This window comes from Bubalus kerabau, chromosome 20 (genome assembly GCF_029407905.1).
Source record: "Bubalus kerabau isolate K-KA32 ecotype Philippines breed swamp buffalo chromosome 20, PCC_UOA_SB_1v2, whole genome shotgun sequence".
NCBI classification, from domain to species: Eukaryota; Metazoa; Chordata; class Mammalia; order Artiodactyla; family Bovidae; genus Bubalus; species Bubalus kerabau.
Window position 1 is genome coordinate 40,745,524 of NC_073643.1, and position 24,381 is coordinate 40,769,904.

Below are 24,381 nucleotides of genomic sequence, written 5' to 3' on the forward strand. Positions count from 1 at the left end.
CACACATGCACCCACATACCAGTGGTCTGATGGTTCAATATGTACCACTCTCACTTTGTAAGCTCATTTTTAAGATAAAATGTTGGATCTTTTAGTTATGGTTGTCATCTAATCATACTTACTTGACGTTGCTCTTTAGTTCTCTTAAAATTAGGTTTGGGGATCTTTCTAAAAGTCTTCAATTTCATCTTCACTATCATTCTTTTGAGTAATAGCTACAGATATCTGCCCCATCCTTTGCAGTTTGATTCTTCGTAATTTCACTTTCAGAGAATAACCTTAAATTAGGTTTTGCAAGTAATTTGTTGGGTAGCACATGCTACCTGCATTGGGTCCAAATATGCAAGTACTAAAGACTAGTGCATGAAAACCTCCTTGTTAATTTTTTTTTTTTTTCCTTTCTGCAATCTCCTCTCCAGTCACAGTGGGATTTTTTTTTTCTTTTTCAAAACTTGTAATTTCAGAACTTGTAATTCTTATCCTCAAACCCTGAGGTGATCTTTCATTGCCCTTCAAGGATGATCCATGCTCCTTCCCGTGGCCCTGTTCGGTCAGGCCTGGTTACCTGTGTTCTGATCTTTGACCAGATCGCCCCTCATTTACTGTGATCTTGCTGATGCCAGCCAACCCAGTCCTACCTCAGGAACCTTTGCACTCAGAGTTCTCACTGCCAGGAACATCTTCCACAAAGTTTTTCATGTTCTTCACATGTCATTCCCCGAGAGAGTCCCTTCTTGCACATCTTGTTAAAAATACTCCCTTCACCATCATCTTCTATCCTGTTATTTTATAGCACTCGCCTCTCCCTGATATATATTTGCAGACATATGTGTGTTAATATGTAGACATACACGTATATAGCTGCTATATTGACTGATTTCTTTATTGTCTGTCTTGCCCACTAGAATATAAATTTGATGAGAGCAGGAAGTTTGTCTTACTGACTGCTGATTCCTCAATACATAGAACAGCCACTAGCCCTACACTGCATAACAGTATTGTCAAATAAATGAATAAAGAAGATCTAGGCAGCCACTTTGATACTGAGTGATAGAAGAGAGGCCTCAAGTTAGGAAAGGGGTGCAGAAGCAAAGTTCTGACTCAAGTGCCTCGGTGATGTACATTCCATGTAGTTGCCCATCATTGTAGCCACGGACCCCAATGGTTTTTTTTTTTAATTTGTATTATATGGTAGAATTTAAAAATGATATGTTAAACATGCTTTGCACAACTACACTCTCCTAAGTGACTTACTAAATTCATGGTGTGATTTTATGTGTGCAATACTGTTATGATATAAAATCTACTAGAAAGTTATCCTTTCTGAAATTACACTCTCATGTTAATATTTGATGTTCACAATAAAACCCTGGAGATGTTTCATAGTAATACTTTGTGTTGATGTCAAATAATTAAGGATTTAGAGAAATAAGAGTAAATAATTATTTATATATATTTTGTTTCACATATCAGTATACAAGTTATTGGTAGAGAAATAATTCTCAGTAGACATACCACAGACGATATGTTAAATTGTTAAAGTATTTCAGCATTGTTGAAATCAAGATATTCTTGTAGATTTTATTGTAATCTAGTTTTGCATGTAAATTTTTTAATCTGTGTAAGACAAAGTTTTTTCTGACATCTGGGAATGTTTTTCAGTTTTTTTAAGCCCATCATTTTATTTTCAATGATGGTTTAAACGTAGTCTGTTAATAGTACTTATGAGACTTTACAGAAAGTTCTGTGAAGAAAAAAAAATGTAATTTATATTAGTTTATGTCTGTGCCAACTTTGCTATACATAAGTATATCCTTATAAAATTTCTACCTTGACTAACAGTAGGTCAACCTTAAACATGAACATATGGAAGAAGAGGTATAAAAATAGCTCATTTTCCTATCGCAGACCTTATACAAATGTTAACCCAGTTTATGTTGTGAATAAAACTAAAGAGTTTCACCTTTACAACAGAAATATTGAGGAACCGGGCCCTGATGTTTGCCACAGAAGCAGTGTGGTAAAACAGCCAGGTCGCCGAATCAGAAAACATGGCTTCTGGCTCCAGATTTCCTTAAAAACTCAGTTTCTTCATTGACCAGACAGAGAAAGCATTACCATCTCTCTCAGCTTCAACGGATACTTGTGAGGGCCCAAGAAAAAACGCATAAGAACGTGCTTTCAGAGTTGAGAGACACTGCGGCGTGCAAGATTTTCTTTTTGAGTGGGTGTTGTGGTAGAGCAGATCTATTTTATTACACTGTATCACACGTAGTCTTGTTCCATGTGGTAAAAAAATAAACAGAACTTGGGTAATTTAGAACATAGTTCGATCTCATGGACTAAAGTTTCCTTTACAGCAAGGCTGTGGTATATTTTAATTACCACATGTAAGGCTCAGGTGTATTTTAGTTCTGATTTATTCTTTGAATTTCAAATTCTTTGAATTTGAAAAGTTCACATCTTTTCAAAGATAGTATTTTCTCTCATCTCTGAAATAATGACCTGAAAAGATGGATAAACCAGTATGTGGGGGAAAAAAAGATATATATTTATTAAACATGCAAATAAAGGTACAATTTTGACAATAAATCTTTAAATAGTATCTGAGCTTTTTATTAGGCTTTGTGAACTAATTTTCTCATGCTTTTTAGACTCAAAAGAACCGAGTATCCACTTTCATTCTGAAACTTACAAAATTTAATTCTCAAAAGTGACTGATAAAGTAAATAATCTAAACTTAATTTTAAAAAGTTTTTAAATGCACATTATAAAGATTTCCAAGAGAGTAGAATTAACAAGTCTGTTGGAGTTTGAGGTATTGCTTGGAAACACAAAAGTATAACACTTTTTAATCCCTAGATGGCTGAAAAGAAATTCACTTATTTCTGGCTTAATTGTTTAAAAGAGGGAGATAGTGTAGGACAGGAAAGCCTGGCATGTTGCAGTCCATGGGGTTGCAAAGAGTCAGACATGACCTAGAGACTTAACAACAAGTATTTGTATTTAAATTTTGAAATCATTCCTAGGGACAGTTTTAAGTAGAGTGAGCCTTATCCAAAGATGTTCAGGAAAATCCTATCTTTCAAAAGAGGTATGTTTTCATGAAAAAAAAAAAATGGAAAAACTGACTTGACTGAGAAAAATCCTCTCTTTTGGGACTTCCCTGGTGGCCCAGTGCCTCAGACTTGGTGTTTCCATTACAGGGGTTATCTGTTCCATCCCTGGTCAGGGACCTGAGATCTCACACACCCCATGGCACTGCAAAAAAAAAAAAAAAAAAAAAAAAAACAGAAAAAAGGTTGGTTCATGGTCTTTCTTGGCATTATTTTTATATTCTTTTTATTACTTTTAACTTAAGAAAATACTGAAGTATAGTTGATTTACAATGTGTTTCTTTCAGGTGTACAGTGGAGTGGTTCAGTTATACACATATATATCCCCATCTTTCTGGTAACCTTATGCTTATAGGTTATTGAAGAATATTGAGTAGATGTCCTGCTGCTGCAGAAGGAGGTCCTTGGTGATTATCTAGCCCATATTGACTAGTGAGAGGATCTTGATCCCAAGCTCTTAATTTATCCCCACACCCAGCTGCACCGTGCCTCCAAAACCATTTCCCCTTTGGAACCAGAAGTTTGTTTTCCATATGTGTGAATCCCTCTGTTTTGTACACTAGTTCATTTGTATCATTTTTTTTTTAACTTAGAAATTACATATGACTGATGTCATAAGATATTTGCCATTCTCTGACTTACATCAGTTAGTATGATAATCTCTGGGGCCAACTATGTTACTGGGAGAGGCATTCTGTCATTTTTTTCATGACTGAGTCACATCTCAAGCTATAGGTGTATGTGCATGTAAATATATGTTTAGATATAGATATGTATACACATACACACCTATATATACACACACACAGATGATAGCTTACGGGAACAATGTAGGATTCTTGATCTCCGAAGATTTAGCTTTGGAACCAGGGTCCAGGAAGTAGAGACAAAAATCAGGGTGTGTTAAAGTTGACTCCTTGAGACGGTCTCTCAGGGCTAGCCCTGTTTTCAGTTGCTTGTTTGTTGCAAACCTGGGACATTGCCTGAGGGCAGGGGTCCTTTCCAGCCCCCCAGGCCTTATGAATTTGAACTGCCCAGAGGATGAGATGGTTGGATGGCATCATCGACTCAGTGGACATGAGTGTGAGCAAACTCTGGGAGATAGTGAAGGACAGGGAGGCCTGGCATGCTGCAGTCCATGGGATTGCAGAGAGTCAGACATGACTTAGGTGACTGAACAACAGCCTGGTATTTAAGTTGTCGTAATGGGAACTGTTCACAACGCAGCCGCACTTCAGGCCGCCCTTGATTTCCTCAGGCAGCCAGAGCCCTAGAGAGAAACTCCCCCAGCAGGGCTGTAGATTAGATGGAATGTCACAGGCCTCATGTCTCATGACTTCTTCCCCTTCCCCTGCAATCCCTAGAGAAATCCCAAGGTCTATCCACACTGTGCTCCTGAGGGCGCTGTGCACTTAGATGGGGTGACTGGATGGAAGGAGGCTGCTGGTGGGAACCCCACCACTCGGAGGTTTGGAGACCAGGTCCCGTTTCATAGCTCTTCATGCCCAGCAGGTCCACCATTGTTTAGGTGCTCCTAGGCATAGGTGAGCTCCTGGAGGGCCTACCTGGATCTGGAGATTGGTGTCCCATCCACAGGGGACCAGTCACTCCAGGTCCAACGTTGGCACATCCTGCCCAGCTCCCTCAGGACAACCCACTCCCACCTTGGGACCTGAAGCTGCTCAGGCTGCAGGGATGTGACTGGATCCGAGGTCACCCAGAATGAGGGAAATAACTGTTGACACTTTTAACATTTTGCGTTAATTTTTATTGTCTAGGGGAATCTAGTGGATTCACAGTGTCTTTTAAAACCCCTGATTCAGTTATGAAGTGAAGTGAACTAGCTCATTCGTGTCTGACACTTTGCGACCCCATGGACTGTAGCCTACCAGACTCCTCTGTCCATGGGATTTTCCAGGCAGTAGTCCTGGAGTGGGTTGCCATTTCTTTCTCCAGGAGATCTTCCCAACCCAGGGATCGAACCCTGGTCTCCCGCATTGTAGACAGACGCTTTACTGTCTGAGCCACCAGGGTATGTATATATATATGTGTGTATATATATATATATATATATATATATATATACACATACACACACACACATACATATACATACATATATATATATTCTTTGGTTTCCTTTTCATGTAGGTGATTACAAAGTGTGAGCTCCCTGTGCTCTACAGGAGATCTTATTATGTGCTTATGTATGCTACTGTGCATACGGTCATCTTCACCCCGTAAAGTATGCCTCCCTTGCCCCCAGCTTTCCCCTTTAGTAGCCAGACGTTTGTTTTCTACAATTCTGAGGCTGTTTCTCGTACGTAAATGAGTTGTTTGGTATTGATTCTTATATTTTACCCAGAAGTGATATCATAGGCTTCCGGCCTTTTCTCTCTGGCTTCCTTCACATAGTATGATCATCACCCAGTGTATCCATGTTACTGCAAAAGGCACCATTTCATTCTTTTCCATGGCTGAGGCATATTCCATGGTGTACATATTCATGTGCCACATCTTCTGTATCCATCAGTCTGTCGGTGGACATTTTGGTTACTCACTGATCTCGTTCAGTGTAAATACTTCTACTTGAAACTTGTGGAGCATGTGTTGATTCATATTATGTTCTCTCATCGAGTTGAGGCCCAGGAGTGAGAATGCTGGGTCCTGTGGTAGCCCAATGTAAAGTATTTTAAGGAACCTCCATAGTGTCCTTTGGGCTTCTCCTGTGGCTCAGCTGGTAAAGAATCCGCCTGCAATGGGGGAGACCTGGGTTCGATCCCTGGGTTGGGAAGATCTCCTGGAGAAGGGAAAGGCTACCCACTCCAGTATTCTGGCCCAGAGAATTCCACAGACTGTATAGTCCATAGGGTCACACAGAGTCGGACGCGACTGAGCGACTTCCACTTGTAGTGTCCTTTATCCTGGCTGTTAACAATTTACGTTCCTAAAATCAGGGTGGAAGAGTTCCATTTTCTCCACACTCTCTCCCACTTGTACTGCTTGTTGGCGTTCTGTGATGACCATTCTGAGCAGTGGGAGGTGATACCTCGTGGTAGTTTTGATTTGCCATTCTCTAATAATTAGCAGTGTACAGCATCCTTTCCTGTGTTGATTTTTTTTTCTTCATTTTTTAGAGAAAGAGCTGTCAGGGGGAATGGAGGCAAAACACTGTAGTGTTAAAGTTGACCTCTTGAGATTGGTCTCTTAATGCTCGCCCTGTTTTGAGTTGCATTTTTGTTAGTAAACCCAGGACCCTTCCTGAGGGCAGGCGTCCTGTTCAGCCCCACAGGCCTTGTAAATGTGAATAGCCCGCAGGCACTGGTATTGAAGTTGTAGTTATGGGAAACACCCACAAGGTGGCAGCACCTCTTGATGCCCCACTAGGGTTCCTAGGGCAACCCTGGAGAAAGCTCCCCTTGCAAGGTTGTAATTAGAGTGTAATGTACCAAGGCCGGTGTCTCATGACTCTTCCCCATTCCCCCTCCCGGCCTCCCAGGGAAATACCCAGGTCTCCCTGAACTCTGCTCCTGAGTTGCTATGGTACTTAGGTGGGGTGACTGTGTGGAAGGAGGCTGCTGGTGGGAACCCCACTACCGGGAGACTTGGAGACCAGGTAACATTGCAGAGCTCTTCATGCCCAGCAGGGCCAGCGTTTTTTGGGTGCCCTAAGCGCAGGTGAGCTCTAAGAGGGCTCGCCTGGATCTGCAGATTGGTGTCCCATCCGCAGGGACCAATCAGTCCAGGTCCAAGGCGGGGGGGTTACTTTTCTTGGCACATCCTTCCCAGCTCCTTCAGTTCAACCCAGCCCTGGGATCCTTGGGACGAGGCTGCTTAGGCTCCAGGGATGTGACAGCATTCCAGCTTACCCAGGCCTGAGGGAAATGCTGCGGATATTTTTTTAATTTTTGCATGTTAATTTTATTGTTTAATGGAATCCAGTGGATTTACAGTGTCCTGTAAAACCCGAGGTTCAGTCGCACTTAGGCATGTGTGCATTCTTCTTTGGTTTCCTTTCGCATATAGGTTATCACAGAGGGTTGAGTAGGGCTTATTGATTATGTTCTCTGTGTGTGTTGCTGTGCACATGGTCATCTTCACCCCGCTATGCCTCCCTCCACCCCACCGTGCCTTTTAGGTAACCAGAGGTTTGTTTTCTATGACTCTGAGGCTATTTCTGGTCCATAAATGAGTTGTTCAGTACCGATTTTTAGATTCTACCCAGAAGTGATATCATAGGCCACCCAGCCTCTTCTATCTTCCTTCACTTAGTATGGTCATCACCCGGTGTATCCCCGTCTTGCTGAAAAAGTCATTATTTCATTCTTTTCTATGGCTGAGGCATATTACACGTTATATATTATATATGTATGTGCCGTATCCTCTGTATCCATCAGTCTGTCAGTGGACATTTTTGGTGGCTTACCTGTCTCATCTAGTGTAAACACTTCGACTTGAACCTTGTGGAGCATGTGTGGACTCATATCATGTTTATGTTCACTATCCAAGTGGAGGCCGAGGAGTGAGAGTGCCAGGTCCCGTGGAAGCCAATTTAAAGTATTTTAAGGAACCTCCATCGTGTCCTTTGTCTGGGCTGTCACCAGTTTACACTCCCCCTAGCAGGGTAGGAGGCTTCCCTCTTCTTCAAGCCCCCTCCCCCTGGTTGTCCTGGTCGTTTTGAGGGTGACTGTTCTGACCAGTGAGAGATGGTACTTCGCGGTAGTTTTGGTTTGCCATTCTCTAATAATGAGGAATGTAGAGCGTCCTTTCCTTCGTTGATTTGGTTTTTTTCTTCTTTTAAAGAGAGAGAAAGAGGGCAGAGGGGACAGAGGCAAAGATCAATCTGTGTTAAAGTTGACCCCTTGAGATTGATTTCTTAAGGTTGCCCTTATTTGAATCGTTTTCTTTTTTCTTTTTTAAGCCAATCCAGGACATTGCCTGAGAGCAGTGACCTTTCCAGCCCCACAGGCCATGTGAGTTTGTATTTCCAGGCACCTATGTTCAAGTTGTAGTTACAGGAAATGTCCACAAGGCGGCAGCACTTCTTCATACCCCCGCCCCCCCACCCCCAAACCCTGAATTCCTCCTGCAACTGGGGCCCTAAAGTCCCCTTGCTGAATTGTAGGTTAAAGTGGAAAGTGCCAGGGCTGAGGAGACTTGGAGACCAGGTGACATTTTAAAGCTCTTCCTTCCCAGCGGACACATCTTTATTTCAGTGCCCTACACATGAGTGTGCTCCTGGAAGGCCCACCTGCATCTGAAGGTTGGGGTCCCATCCACAGGGGACCAATCACTCCAGGTCCAAGAGGAGTTTCTTTGCGGGCACACCCTCCCCAGCTCCCTCAGGCCAATCCAGTCTTGGGGTCCTTGGGACTCAAGGCCACTCAGGCCCCAGGGATGTGGAAAAGTCCAGGTCACCAAGGCCTGAGAGGAATGCCGGTGGCATTTTTTAAACATTTGCGTGTTAGTTTTTTTACTGTATAGTGAACTCAAGCCCCTGGTTCAGGTATACAGTGCAGGTATGTATTCCCCTTCCGTTTCTTTTCCGTGTAGGTGATCACAGTGTTGAGTGGAGTTCTCTGTGCTCCACAGTAGGTCTGTTGATTGTGTTCTGTGTGTATGTTACTGTGTATACGTTCATCTTCACCCCATGAGGTATGCCTCCCTCTGCCCCACCGTCCCCCTTTGGTAACCAGAGGTTTGTTTTCTAAGATTGTGAGGCTGTTTCTGGTATAAATGAGTTGTTTGGTATTGACTTTTAGATCCTACTCGTTAGTGATATCATAGGCTACCTGGCCTTTTTTTTTTTTTTTTTTTTTGTCTTCCTCATTTTAGTATGATCATCACCCAGTGTATTCATGTTGCTGCAAAAGACATTCTTTCTTTCTGTTCGATGGCGTATTCCATGTTATATATATTATATGTATGTGCCGCATCTTCCGTATCCTCCAGTCTGTTGGTGAACAGTTTGAGTCTTCCCTGTCTCATGCAGGATAAATAGTGCTATGGTGAACCATGTGGAACATGTGCTGATTCATATTATGGTTTCTCATCAAGTGGAGGCCCACAAGCGAGAATGCCAGGTCCTGAGGTAGCCCATTATAAAGTACTTTAAGGAATCTCCATAGTGTCCTTTTCCCTGGCTGTTACCAATTTACATTCTTAGAAGCAGGGTAGGAGGGTTCTCCTTGGAAAAGACCCTGATGCTGGGAAAGATTGAAGGCAGGAGGAGAAGGGGACGACTGAGGATGAGATGGTTGGATGGTGTCACCGACTCAATGGACAGGAGTTTGAGTAAACTCTGGGAGTTGGTGATGGACAGGGAAGCCTGGCGTGCTGCAGTCCACGGGGTTGCAAAGAGTTGGACATGACTGAGTGACTGAACTGAACTGAGGAGGGTTCTATTTTCTATGCCTTCTCCCACTTTGGCTGCCTGCAGGCATTTTGAGGATGCCCTTTCTGAGCAGTGGCAAGTGATAACTCATGGTAGTTTTGATTTGCCGTTCTCTAATAATTAATGATCTAGAGCATCCTTTCCTTTCTTGTTTCATATGCATGTTATTGTGCATATGATCATCTTCACCCCCTAAGATATGCCTCCGTCCACCCCACCTTTCCCATTTCCTAACAGAGTTTTCTTTTCTACGACTCTGAGGCTGTTTCAGGGTGTAAATGAGTTGTTTGTTATCAGTATTTAGATTCTACCTGGCAGTGATGTCAGGCTACCCGGCCTTTTCTCTCTGGCTTCCTTCACTTAGTACGATCATCACCTGGTATATCCATGTTGCTGCAAAAGGCATTCTTTCATTATTTCTATGGAGGACTCATACTCCATGGTGTGTGTGTGTGTGTGTGCGCGCGTGCACGCCACACTTTCTGTATCCTTCAGTCTGTTGGTGGACATTTTGGTTGTGATTGCTTACCCATGTTGTCCAGTTTTAATAGGTTTCCTGGAAACTTGGGGAGCATGTGTGGATTCGTATTGTTTGCTATTCAAGTGGAGACTGAAGAGTGAGAATGCCAGGTCCTGTGGTGGCCCAGTTTAAAGTATTTAATGAACCTCTGTAGTGTCCTTTATCCTGGCTGTTACCAATTTACATTCCCCCAAACAGGGTAGGAGCCTTCCATCGTCTTCAAGCCCTCTCCCACTTTCACTGTCTGCAGTCCCTTGAGGGTGGCCATTCTGCCCAGGGAGAGGTGATGCCTCATGATGATTTTGATATGCTGTTCTCTAATAATTAGCGATGTAGAACATCCTTCCCTGTATTTTTTTTTCTTTTTTTTTGGTGGGGGTGGGGGGGTGGGGCAGTAAGGATGGAGACAAAAATCACAGTGTGTTAATGTTGATCCCTGTGATTGGTCTCTTAAGGCTGGCCTTATTTTGAGTTGCTTTTTCGTTTGCAACCCCAGGGAAGGTGTCTTTTCCAGCCCCGCAGGCCTTGTGAATTTGAATCGCTGCTGGCGCCAGTATTCAGGTTGTAATGACAGAAAATATCCACAAGGCGGAAGCACTTCTTCCTGCCCCGCTCGGGTTCCTAGGGCAATGGGAGTCCTAGAGAGAGTCAGGATGCAGGGTTGTAGTTGAGAGTGGAACGTGCCAGGGCTCCTGTCTCATGACTTCTTTTCCTTCCCCTGCAGCATTCAGAGAAACCCCAAGCCCTCCCCAGACTGTGCTGTTGAGGGTGCTATGGTACTTAGGTAGGGAGGCTTTGTGGATGGAGGCGATTGGTGGGAACACCACCACCAGAAGACTTGGAGACCAAGTGACATTGCAGAGCTCTTCCTGCCCACTGGGTCCATCGGTTTTTGGCAAAAGTGAGCTCTAGGAGGGTCAGCCTGGCTCTGGAGACTGGGGTCCCATCCACAGGGGATCAATCACTCCAGGTCCAAGGGGGCCTCCTTTGCGGGCACACCCTCCCCAGCTCCTTCAGGCCAACCCAGTCCCACCTTGGGACCCAAGGCTGCTCAGGCTCCAGGGGCGTGACAGCATCCAAGGTCACCCAGGCCTGAGGGGAATACTGCTGGCATTTGTATAATTTTGCATGCTACTTTTTATTGTTTAATCCAGAGGATTTACAGTGTCCTGGAAAGCCCCTGATTCAGTTTTCCATATGCATCTATGTATTCGTCTTTAGTTTTCTTTTCCATGTCGGTGATCACGGAGTGTTGAGTAGGGTTCCCTGTGCTCCACAGTAGGTCCTGTTGATTGTGGTCTCTATGTATATTACTGTGCATGTGGTCATCTTTACCTCCTAAGGTATGCTTCCTTCCTCCCCGCTTTCTCCTTTGGTTACCAGAGGTTTGTTTTCTATGACTGTGAGGCTGTTTCTGGCCTGTACATGAGTTATTTGGTATTGATTTTTTAGATTCTCTCCTGAAGTGGTATCATAGATTATCCAGCCTTTTCTCTGTGGCTTCCTTCACTTAGAATGATCATCACCTGGCGTATCCATGTTGCTGCAGAAGGCATTCTTTCATTCTTTTCTATGGCTGAGCATATGCCATGATGTGTGTGTGTGTGTGTGTGTGTGTGTGTGTGTGTGTGTATAAATGTACAGCATCTTCTGTGTCCATCAGTCTGTTGGTGGACGTTTTGGTTCTTACGTGTCTCATCCAGTGTAAATAGTGCTACAGTGAATCCGGGGAGCAAGTGTCCATTCATATTATGGTTTATCATTGAGTCGAGGCCCAGGAGAGAGAATGCCAGGTCCTGTGTTAGCCTAATATAAAGTATTTAAGGAATCTCCATAGTGTCCTTTATCCTGGCTGTTAGCAATTTGCATTCCTAAAACCAGAGTAGGAGGGTTCTATCTTCTCCATGCCTTCTCCCGCTTTTACTGCCTGTTGGCATTCTGTGATGACCATTCTGAGTGGTGGGAGGTGATACCTCATGGTAGTTTTGATTTGCTGTCATAGCAAACACCCTCTTCCAACAACACAAGAGAAGACTCTACACATGGACATCACCAGCTGGTCAACACCGAATTCAGATTGATTATATTCTTTGCAGCCAAAGATGGAGAAGCTCTATACAGTCAGCAAAAACAAGACCAGGAGCCGACTGTGGCTCACATCATGAACTCCTTATTGCCAAATTCAGACTTAAATTGAAGAAAGTAGGGAAAACCACTAGACCATTCAGGTATGACCTAATCAAATCCTTTGCAATTATACAGTGGAAGTGAGAAATAGATTTAAGGGACTAGATCTGATAGAGTGCTTGATGAACTATGGACGGAGGTTTGTGACATTGTACAGGAGACAGGGATCAAGACCATCCTCATGGAAAAGAAATACAAAACAGCAAAATGGCTGTCTGGGGAGGCCTTACAAATAGCTGTGAAAAGAAGGGAAGCAAAAAGCAAAAGAGAAAAGGAAAGATATTCCCATTTGCATGCAGAGTTCCAAAGAATAGCAAGGAGAGATAAGAAAGCCTTCCTCAGCAATCAATGCAAGGAAATAAAGGAAAACAACAGAATGGGGAAGACTAGAGATCTCTTCAAGAAAATTAGAGATACAAAGGGAATATTTCATGCAAAGATGGGCTCGATAAAGGACAGAAATCGTATGGACCTAACAGAAGCAGAGATATTAAGAAGAGGTGGCAAGAATACACAGAAGAACTGTACAAAAAAGATCTTCAGGACCCAGATAATCACGATGGTATAATCACTCACCTAGAGCCAGACATCCTGGAATGCGAAGTCAAGTGGGCCTTAGAAAGCATCACTATGAACAAAGCTAGTGGAGGTGATGGAATTCCAGTTGAGCTATTTCAAATCCTGAAAGGTGATGCTGTGAAAGTGCTGCACTCAATATGCCAGCAAATGTGGAAAACTCAGCAGTGGCCACAGGACTGGAAAAGGTCAGTTTTCATTCCAGTCCCAAAGAAAGGCAATGCCAAAGAATGCTCAAACTACTGCACAATTGCACTCATCTCACACGCTAGTAAAGTAATGCTCAAAATTCTCCAAGCCAGGCTTCAGCAATACGTGAACCGTGAACTTCCAGATGTTCAAGCTGGTTTTCGAAAAGGCAGAGATCAAATTGCCAACATTTGCTGGATCATGGAAAAAGCAAGAGAGTTCCAGAAAAACTTCTATTTCTGCTTTATTGACTATGCCAAAGCCTTTGACTGTGTGGATCACAATAAACTGTGGCAAATTCTCAAAGAGATGGGAATACTAGACCACTTGACCTGCCTCTTGAGAAACCTATATAAAGTCAGGAAGCAACAATTAGAACTGGACATGGAACATCAGACTGGTTCCAAATAGGAAAAGGAGAAAGTCAAGGCTGCATATTGTCACCTTGCTTATTTAACTTACATGCAGAGTACATCATGAGAAATGCTGGGCTGGAAGAAGCACAAGCTGGAATCAAGATTGCCGGGAGAAATATCAATAACCTTGGATATGCAGATGACACCACCCTTATGGCAGAAAGTGAAGAGGAACTAAAAAGCCTCTTGATGAAAGTGAAAGAGGAGAGTGAAAAAGTTGGCTTAAAGCTCAACATTCAGAAAACTAAGATCATAGCATCTGGTCCCATCACTTCATGGGAAATAGATGGGGAAACAGTGGAAACAGTGTCAGACTTTATTTTTCTGGGCTCCAAAATCACTGCAGATGGTGATTGCACCCATGAAATTAAAAGACGCTTACTCCTTGGAAGGAAAGTTATGACCAACCTAGATAGCATATTCAAAAGCAGAGACATTACTTTGCCAACAAAGGTCTGTCTAGTCAAGGCTATGGTTTTTCCAGTCATCATGTATGGATGTGAGAGTTGGCCTGTGAAGAAGGCTGAGCATCGAAGAATTGATGCTTTTGAACTGTGGTGTTGGAGAAGACTCTTGAGAGTCCCTTGGACTGCAAGGAGATCCAACCACTCCATCCTAAAGGAGACCAGTCCTGGGTGTTCATTGGAAGGACTGATTCTGAAGATGAAACTCCAGTACTTTGGCCACCTCATGCAAAGAGTTGACTCACTGGAAAAGACCCTGATGCTGGGAGGGATTGGGGGCAGGAGGAAAAGGGGACAACAGAGGATGAGATGGCTGTATGGCATCACCGACTCGATGGACATGAGTTTGGGTGAACTCTGGGAGTTGGTGATGGACAGGGAGGCCTGGCGTGCTGCAATTCATGGGGTCGCAAAGAATCGGACATGACTGAGCAAGTGAACGGAACTGAATCATTAGTGACGTAGAGCATCTTTTCCTGTTTTGAATTCTTTTTTCCCCTTTTTTAGAGGAAGAGAGAGGGAAAAAGACAGTGTGCTTTACAGTTGATCCCTGGAGCTTGGGCCTTAAGGCTGGCCCTGTTTTGAGCTGTTTTGTTTTTGTTGTTGTTGTTGTTGTTAGCAAACCCAGGACCCTGCCTAGGGACAGGTGTCCTTTCCAGCCCCGCGGACATTGTGAGAATTGCCTGCAGGCACTGGTATTCAACTTGTAGTTACAAGAAATGTCCACAAGGCGGCAGCACCTCTTCTTGCCTCACTGGGTTCCTGGGGCAACCCTAGAGAAAGTCCCCTTGGTTGTGATTGGATTGGGATGTCTCATGACTTCATCCCCTGCCTGTACCCTGAGAAATCCCAGGGTTTCCCTGACCTGCACTGTTGAGGGTGTTGTAATTAGGCGGGACGACTCCGAGGAAGGAAGGAACTGCACCACCAGGAGACTTGGACACCAGGTGCCATGTCAAAGCTCTTCCTGCCCAGCAGGCCCACCTTTTTCTGGGTGCTCTAGGCCTGGGTGAGCTCTAGGAGGGCCCGCCTGGATCTGGAGATCAGGGCCTCAACCACGGGGGAGCAGTTATTCCAGGTCCAAGGGGGTCTGCTTTCCTGGCACCTCCTCCCCAGCTCCCTGAGTCCAACCCAGTCCCACCTGGGACTCAAGGCTGCTCATACTCCAGGGACGAGCAAGAGGCCAGGTCACTCAGGCCTGAGGGGTATATACTGCTGGCATTAAAAAAATTTTTGCATGTTAATTTTTATTTTATAATGGAGTCCAGTGGATTTATTAGGGTGTCTTTTAAATCCCCTGATGCAGTTATACATACACATCTATGTATTCTTCGGTTTCATGTCCCATGTAGGTAATCACAGAGCGTTGAGTAGAGTTCACTGTGCTCTGCAGTTGTTGGTGACGATGTTGTTCAGTTGGTAATTCATGTCCGACTCTGCAGCACTGTGGACTGAGCATGCCAGACTTTGCTGTCCTTCGCTTTCTCCAGGAATTTGCTTGCATTTATGTCCATTGAATCGGTGATGCCATCCAACCGTCTCATCCTCCGCCACCCTCTTCTCCTCCTGTCCTCAATCTTTCCCAGCATCAGGGTCTTTTCCAATGTATCAGGTCTTAGCATCACGTGGCCAAAGTGTTGGCGCTTCAGCATCAGTCCTTCCAGTGAACATTCAGGGTTGATATTCTTTGACTAGTTGAATCTCCTTTCTGTCCAAGGGACACTGAAGAGTCTTCTCGAGCAGACAGTAGGGCTCGTTGATTTTGTTCTGTATGTATGTTACTGTGCATATATTCTTCTTTACCTCATAATGTATGACTCCCTCCGCCCCACCTTTCCCTTTGGTAACCAGAGGTTTGTTTTCTAGGACTATGAGACTGTTTCTGGATTGTAAATGCGTTGTTGATACCGATTTTTAGATTCTACCCGGAAGTGATAACATAGGCTACCGGCCTTTTCTCTCCGGCTTCCTTCACTCAGTGTGACCAACACCCAGTGTAGCCGTGTGTCCATTCTTTGGTTCTTCTCTGTGGTTGAGGCGTATTCCACGGTGTATATATCATATGCATGTACCACATCTTCTGTATCTATCAGTCTGTTGGTGAACGTTTTGTTTCTTCTGTGTCTCCTCAGTGTAAACAGTGGTACAGTGACCATGGGGAGGCTGTGTCGATTCATATTATGGTTTCTCATCAAGTGGAGGCTGAGGAGTGAGAATTCCAGGTCCTGTGGTAGCCCAATTTAAAGTATTTAATGAGCCTCCGTACTGTCCTTTATCCTGGCTGCTACCAATTTATGTTCCCCAAATCAGGATAGGATGGTTCTGTTTTTCCCATGCCGTCTCCCACTTTTACGGTCCGTGATTTCCTTGAGGATTGCCACTCTGACCAGTGTAACGTGATACCTGGTGGTGGTTTTGATTTGCAGTTCCGTAATAATTCATGAGGAGAAGGCAATGGCACCCCACTCCAGTGTTCTTGCCTGGAAAATCCCATGGACGGAGGAGCCTGGTAGGCTGGAGTCCATGGGGTTGCTAAGAGTTGGACACGACTATGCGACTTCACTTGCACGTTTCACTTTCATGCATTGAAGAAGGAAATGGCAACCCACTCCAGTGTTCTTGCCTGGAGAATCCCAGGGATGGGGGAGCCTGGTGGGCTGCCGTCTATGGGGTCGCACAGAGTCGGACACGACTGAAGCAACTTAGCAGCAGCAGCAGCAGCAGCAGCAATAATACATGATGTAGGTCGAAATTTCCTGTGTATTTTTTCTTTCTTTTTTTTAGAGTGACACAGAGGGAGGGAGGGATAAGACTGTTTTCATTCATGTTCACCCCTTGAGGTTGGTCTCTTCAAGGTTTGCCCTGTACTGAAGTCATTTTAGATTATCTCAGTTCAGTTCTGTTCAATCGCTCAGTCGTGTCCGACTCTTTGTGACCCCATGAATCACAGCACGCCAGGCCTCTCTGTCCATCACCATCTCCCGGAGTTCACTCAAACTCACATCCATCCAGTCGGTGATGCCATCCGGCCATCTCATCCTCTGTCGTCCCCTTCTCCTCCTGCCCCCAATCCCTCCCAGCATCAGGGTCTTTTCCAATGAGTCAACTCTTTGCATGAGGTGGCCAAAGTACCAGAGTTTTAGCTTTAGCATCAGTCCTTCCAATGAACACCCAGGACTGATCTCCTTTAGGATGGACTGGTTGGATCTCCTTGCAGACCAAGGGACTTGCAAGAGTCTTCTCCAACACCACAGTTCAAAACCATCAATTCTTCGGTGCTCAGCCTTCTTCACAGTCCAACTCTCACATCCATACATGACGACTGGAAAAACCATAGCCTTGACTAGACAGACCTTTGTTGGCAAAGTAATGTCTCTGCTTTTGAATATGCTATCTAGGTTGGTCATAACTTTCCTTCCAAGGAGTAAGCGTCTTTTAGTTTCATGGCTGCAGTCACCATCTGCAGTGATTTGGGAGCCCAGAAAAATAAAGTCTGACACTGTTTCCACTGTTTCCCCATCTATTTCCCATGAAGTGATGGGACCAGATGCTATGATCTTCGTTTTCTGAATGTTGAGCTTTAAGCCAAGTTTTTCACTCTCCTCTTTCACTTTCATCAAGAGGCTTTTTAGTTCCTCTTCACTTTCTGCCATAAGGGTGGTGGCATCTGCATATCTGAGGGTATTGATACTTCTCCCGGCACTCTTGATTCCAGCTTGTGGTTCCTCCAGTCCAGCGTTTCTCATGATGTACTCTGCATGTAAGTTAAATAAGCAAGGTGACAATATACAGCCTTGACTTTCTCCTTTTCCTATTTGGAACCAGTCTGTTGTCCCATGTCCAGTTCTAATTGTTGCTTCCTGACTTGCATATAGGTTTCTCAAGAGGCAGGTCAGGTAGTCTGGTATGCCCATCTCTTTCAGAATTTGCCAGTTTATTGTGATCCACACAGTCAAAGGCTTTGGCATAGTCAATAAAGCAGAAATAGATGTTTTTCTGGAACTCTCTTGCTTTTTCCATGATCCAGCAGGTGTTGGCAATTTGATCTCTGGTTCCTCTGCCTTTTCGAAAACCAGCTTGAACATCTGGAAGTTCACGGTTCACGTATTGCTGAAGCCTGGCTTGGAGAATTTTGAGCATTACTTACTAGCGTGTGAGATGAGTGCAATTGTGCAGTAGTTTGAGCATTCTTTGGCATTGCCTTTCTTTCTTCCCAAAGAAAGGCATGACATATATGTGTGTGTGTGTGTGTGTGTGTGTATGTATATATACATGTGAACAGAAAGAGGTAAAGTTGTACTTTTAAAACAATTACAGTGAAATATACCAACAACAGATGATGGTTTGAAAATTCATGTGCAGCTGCTCGGAGGATCCAGGCAAGGTAGACTGGTGATGGGCAGGTAGATGTGATGGGACAGGCGTAGACTCGGGTGAACTGGAGAGAGCACACATCACCTAAAAAGGGCACCAGCTCCTCCTCTGCGGCTCATGACACCCAAGCGAGAACAGGAGCCTGGGGCTGTAACAATGCACGTTTTCGAAGAGCTTGAAATCTGAATCTTACTGTAAAAAGTCTTCACTTTTTAGATGTTGGAAACTAATAACTGCGATAAAGATGATGGCCTCAATATATCTGTAGCATGAATACGATCTACAGGTCAACAGTTTGTGACCACTCATGTACTCTCTGATAGAGAGGATTGAGTCCCTGTGGGTGTTGGAGGGAGACCAGGCTTCCCAGGTGGCGCGAGTGGTAAAGAATCCACCTGCCAGTGCTGGAGATGCAGGAGATGGGGGTTCGATCCCTTGGCCGGGAAGATCCCCTGGAGAAGGAAATGGCGACCTACTTTGGTATTCTTGCCTGGAGAATCCCATGGACTGGCAGGCTGCAGTCCATAGGGTCACAGAGTCAGACGTGACGAGGAGACTGAGCACGCAGACAAAGGGTTACATTAGCAGAATTTCATTCTTTTGTACTGAGCGTTGTAGGTACCACAAGGATTAATATGCTGTTTGTTAAATTCCCAGTTACTTTTGGAGAGTGAATGATCAGTTCTTTATCTTGCTGGAAAGAAAAATTGGAGCCACAGTGATGAGTTGAATTCCTGATGTAGTGCTGCTCAAAGTTCAGAGAATGGTGGACCCAAGCTGCCCAGCCGGGGACTTGTGTTTGGAGATGGCAAAATGTTGGCTCAGTAGAAGGAGTTCCAGGATCTTATGTATGTATTTCATAGATCCTCCCAAAGTCTTGCCAACAAATGTCTCTCATTCTACAAAGTAAATACTTAGAGGGAGGAGTTGCTCTGAATCTATTTGATACACTGGATAAGACAATAATTCTACTTATAATTTAGCAGGAGGTTCATAAAGTGAGCAAAGTTTCATTTGACATGCCGGTGAAATATTACTGTTTCCTCTTTAAAGGGTTAGGGTTACTCATGTTTACTGAGTAAATGTCTTTACTCAGAAAAGACATTTCTGTGGTTTTCTGCCTGTGTGAAGATGACTCCTAATAATGATTTACTACCATGAAAACTAAGACCAAGGGTCTGTGTGTCTAAATGTGAGCTATTAAAAGAAACGAGTAATCTGATATTATTGGATGCAGGTATTTTCTTAGAAATGCTCAGCACTAATGAATACATCAAAAACCATACTTTATTTTATGTATAGCAATACAATTTACATATTAAATAACACTATAATAGAATGATTTGATATACTTTTAAACAGAAGAAAAAAAGGGAAAAATTTCAGGTTACAAAACCCCTCCCCCCGAACAAATTAAAAAAAAACAAAAACAGCACTTTATCCAAATGGGTCAATGCAACACATGTATTCAGTGTGACTAATTATGTCTAATTCCTATTGCACAAATGGTCAATGACATTATAAAAGGAAACCCAACGGTCACAATCACTGCCTCAAAGAAATAACACGTGTTGGATTCTTTTGGAATGCAAAGATGGTTCCTGCTACTTCAATACACAGAAAGTTGAATTCACATATCCACTACAAAGGAAAAAAGAAAAACAAAACCAAAAAAAACTATGACAGAATTGAAACTAGAAAAAAATTAGCTTTATATGAAAATATAAAATTCTATGATTATATACCATAGATACAAAGTTCCCAGAAGATGCTTATCCAAGCAACAAAATATTTACAGTTTTAATGATTTTCGCTATTTCAAAATGAAGTGAAAGAAACGTGAATCCACACAAAGGCTGAATTTTTTTTTTCCTTTTTTTAAGAAACAATGGCTACTTGCTAGTTTCAAATGTCCTAACAAAAAAGGAGTCACCACCCCAAATGTTGGAGAGTTGCGACATTTTATAAAATCGTCTGTCTCCTTTTCTGGAGATGTTTTATTTCTTAAAACTCAAGATTCTTTTTCTTGAAATTAATTATCCTCTGTAGAAAATGCTTCCCTTTGCAAATATTTAACAAAAATACTAAAAACAGTTTAACAGCTAAGACAAAGTAGAGGCCAAATACCATTCTTACAACTCCTTCCGATTTGTCGCATGCCGCCTTTCTAGAGATAAGTGAAGCCAATATTGTATGTTAGATGGCAGCTGTGGGCAAGCGCAGAGGGGCAAGTGAGATTACAGCTGTTTAACAAAAAAAAAAAAGCAGGCATTTTCCCTTCATATAAAAATTCACTGGCACCATTTGAACATAAACTCTAGGACTTAGGAGTTGGAAGTGCTATTTCCCAATATAACTTGCTAGATTCTTATGACAAACTACGTTTTTGATTATTATTTCCTAAATTATGATGAGTTTGGGTTTCTTTCTTAAATTTTTTTGCTTACAATTAGTATGTGTCTTTGGTAAATTGGTATCTATATTTTAAGTTTTAAATACAGTATATATGCGTTTAAGAAAATTCCTAACAAGGCAGTTGTGCTGTGTCATTATAAAATAATTAAGGTTATCTGTTGATTTCAATATGTCACTCCGGGCTAAAACCTCCAGCCACCAGACCCTAAATGCCAGAAACATCTCTGACCTTGCTGAACTTTTCAACTTGAAATTGACTCTGAAAGCTCCAAGGCATAAAAATTAGGAAACGCAATTCACCTCATCTTAATCATCTTGAATTTCAGAAGGAAACTTTTTTTAAAATATAAAAGACAGTATTGTAACTTTTAGAGGCATGTAGGTTCTTGGTGGCAATAAGGTGTGTTTTCTCTGATCTCTGCAATTCATTCTGAATGTGTGCCTTCTGCTTACCTAGAACTCATACACTCTGAAAGCTTATTTTTATAACACAGCACACAGTAATTTGCAATAGCTATTTCCTTTCCTCCTGAGTGCATGGGCTAAATGATTGTTTAGTTAACCAATGCGCTTCTGTCTCAAAGAAAACACCATCTTTGAAACTCTTTGCCTCTGGAAAGATACAAGCGTATATTTGCCAATGCCATATGAAGAATTATAGAATGCACTCTATAGTCAAAGTGAGGAACTGCTGACTATGACTATCCTCCGTGAAGTGTGTTTGGACCATTTTGGCAAGATGGGCAAACAGCAGTTGCTTGTGGTTCAGTGGGTTAGGGTTTTTAGACTTTGGTTCAAGCCCACTACAGACACTCAAATGCTCACAGAGGAATTCTAAGCCATCCTTGTGATGTTTCTGTTTTATCTCCAACCTCTCTCTCTCTTTTATCATGATTCTGATACCCATGGAAGAGACGGTCACAGAATTGGAGGGTATCAATGTCCATGAATTGGGCCCTCTGTAATAGCACAGATAGTGAAGGACAGGGAAGCCTGGCGGGCTGCAGTCTATGGGGTTGTAAAGACTCGGACACGACTGAGTGAACAATAGCACAGAAGGGAATACTTGCCATGTGTCCTGAAAAAATTAGAGGGACCACAAACCCCAACCTGAATGTTACTTCTGAAAGTCAGGTCCACTGTGCCATATACTGAGGAGAGTCAGCTCATGTCAACATTCTGTGCAGCTGAAGTGAGCTCCGTAATGGACTACAGTGACCTAGCTCTTGCCACGAGGAGGTGAAACCGTGCTGAAACCTTCCCCTTCCTGGTCTCCCTCAGCCAGCCCATGGCGGTAGAGTTGGTGAGGTCAGGATTTTCCCTCAGGTGTCAGGCAGAGGCTCCGCACGTCACCTCCAATGGGAGCGGAGGGATGGTGAGCGAGCCTGTGTCCTCCACCACACACAGCTGGGCTCTCCTGTTCACATTTTCTCAAGCAAGCCAAGCCCTCACAGTTCGTGAGGAGTGGACTACCCTGTGTGGCTGAATCTGTGCGATGAGAAGATGAGATGAATCCTGGCAAGTTACGTTGTTTATGAAAACTTGGCTGACCTGGCCCGTGTGTTAGAAACCCCGGGCCAGGAGGCCTCAGCAGCTTTGGTCCTTTGAGCTCCGCTCTGACAAACTTCATGGAAAATCAACTCAGGATAAACAGAGTCTCAGTGCTGCTTATCACGGATGTTTTAATGCCTAGCCAGACAGTATGGTCATAGCCAGTGTGACCTGTTGGTTGATGTTTATTGACATAAAAAAGTAAAAACCACCAAAACCCTTTTCCTCTTCACAGGCTCAGTCCTGGTGATGGCTTAACTTCTGACAGAAGTCACTTCTCAAAAGCAAATATGCACCAGAAGAAACGGATCTCAGTAAGTAGCTTATCTTTCTAATTTGCTGAACTGAAATTTCTTGTGAATGCTGATTTTCCCACGATGGATGGCAGGGTGAATGTGGCTCTGGGAAATTACCTCCCTGGGCTCTGTGTCCCTAGGAGCAGTCTCTCTTACTGAAGTGAACCTGTTTTTGAGGCTAAAATACATAAAAGCATACAAAGCTGTCTCCTACTGTTAAAACTCTTTGAAAATATCACTGTTACCTTTCACTCAAGATTCTAATTGTCTCTCTCCAAGTCAGATTTCTCCATGTGGAGGAACCTAGATGGTCCCAAGACTTTTTGCTAATTAATACAATATTTTCAGTTTAAGTAGAAGAATGCATGTAATTAATGAGCTTTATCATGAAATATTTGACAAAAAAAAAGGAAAGAAAAGAATGTAAGAATGTTAACTCTATAGGTAGTTTTTATTAGATTGCTATATGAGTAATAGTAATATTTTCTAGGACTACTTTCAAAATTACACACCTGCCAAGATTTGCATTATTCCACCTGCCAAGAGGTATGAAATATAAACCATGAGGCATTAATGAAGACTCACTAAAGGGTTTTATAACTGGAGTTATGTAAAATACTGCCACCTCTCTCTTGTAAAAGATGGCCCTGATTTGGGGGGCAGGGATGTAACTATTTCAGAGAGTCAAAACGGAAATAACACACACACTGTCCACATAGCTACTGTGAAAACTGTAATACAGAGATAGCCTTTATTTCGACACAGTTGGGCATTGTTTAAAGCTAGGAATATAACTTTGAAACTAGGAAGTGATGTTCACATCAGATGACTCTTAAACCTTCTTGTTTCTTAATGGACACCTTCACCATCACAAATGGGACTCTCTCAAGGCCAGGACACGGACAGACCTTCAGAGTAGCTCCCCCCACCCACTATTCTTTAAAAGAAAACTGCTCATCCACTCCATTAAAACACAGAAGGCATACAGAAGTACTGAGCAGTGCCTTAAAAAACAGGAGAGGACTGAGGAAAAGGACAGCATTGCCTGCTGGGAGGATGCAGCTGCTTTAGCAAGAGTAATAATAATTAAAAAAAAATCAAGAGTCACTGTCCTAACAAAGACCTTCACTATACTGAATTAAAAAGTAGCATGTATGGTGTCGTGGAATGTCACGTCAGGGTTTGCTGTAGTATCAGATTATAGGCAGTAACACTGATCAGATAGTGCAAACGAGGTAAAACCGCGTCTCACTGTGGGAAATGAACAGAGGTGCAAATGCTCAGTAGGATACCATTAAGACATAAAATGGCAAAAAATAAATATCAAAACTTTTATCAGTGTAAAAAAGTAACTGGGTTATCATATAACCTAGACCTAGAGTCTGGCAAAAAAAAGGCCTCAAGAAAGTTCTCAGTCTTCAGAAGGTTTACAAATGAAGCACTCTTTCACGATTTCAGTCACACCAGCGACTCCATGCTCTCGGCAGGGTCCGACTCGTCCGCGGTGAGAGCAGCACCGTTTCTGTCCACTGTCATGGGGCCATTTCCGTTCTCTTTAGTGCTGACCAAGCTGAGCATCGCTTTGTAGACAAACTGGTACTGTTCCTGGAGAATGAGAGGAAGATGGTTTTATAGCCGAAGAACAGCTTCATCTCATTTCACTGCAGGTAAAAATACTGATTAAAAATGTAACTATGAAAAATACACTAGAGACATGGGAATATATGTCTTTGTGCTTGAAGAAACTTGCAAAATCATCTGTGGAATCCGTTATGATCAAAACCGATACCTGCTTTGTGTCCTCTGCATCTCTTACCTTGGAATGAGTTCTCAGTGTTGATGGTCCACTAAGATAATAAGAAATCTGTACTTTATCTTCAGAA

At 43.1% G+C, this 24,381-nt stretch overlaps 2 protein-coding genes across 12 annotated transcripts in view; one reads left to right on the top strand and one right to left on the bottom strand.

Annotated features, from left to right (window-relative positions):
• Positions 1 to 24,381, top strand: part of FEZF2 (FEZ family zinc finger 2) — a 141,754-nt gene that overhangs the window by 78,519 nt on the left and 38,854 nt on the right. For 3 of the 7 annotated variants that reach the window (XR_008706012.1, XR_008706010.1, XR_008706008.1), the window contains 2 exons: positions 22,438 to 22,516; positions 23,957 to 24,165. The gene's annotated coding sequence lies outside the window, so the exon portion shown is untranslated. The remainder of the gene's footprint in view (positions 1 to 22,437; positions 22,517 to 23,956; positions 24,166 to 24,381) is intronic. The other 4 variants (XR_008706013.1, XR_008706014.1, XR_008706011.1 and 1 more) reach the window with 3 other exon arrangements.
• The window catches only part of PTPRG (protein tyrosine phosphatase receptor type G), a 770,267-nt gene continuing 769,104 nt past the window's right edge, over positions 23,219 to 24,381 (bottom strand). For all 5 annotated transcript variants that reach the window (XM_055557457.1, XM_055557454.1, XM_055557459.1 and 2 more), the window contains one exon: positions 23,219 to 24,103. In XM_055557457.1, the coding sequence (XP_055413432.1) occupies positions 23,957 to 24,103 (147 nt within the window). In that variant the 3' untranslated portion in view covers positions 23,219 to 23,956. The remainder of the gene's footprint in view (positions 24,104 to 24,381) is intronic.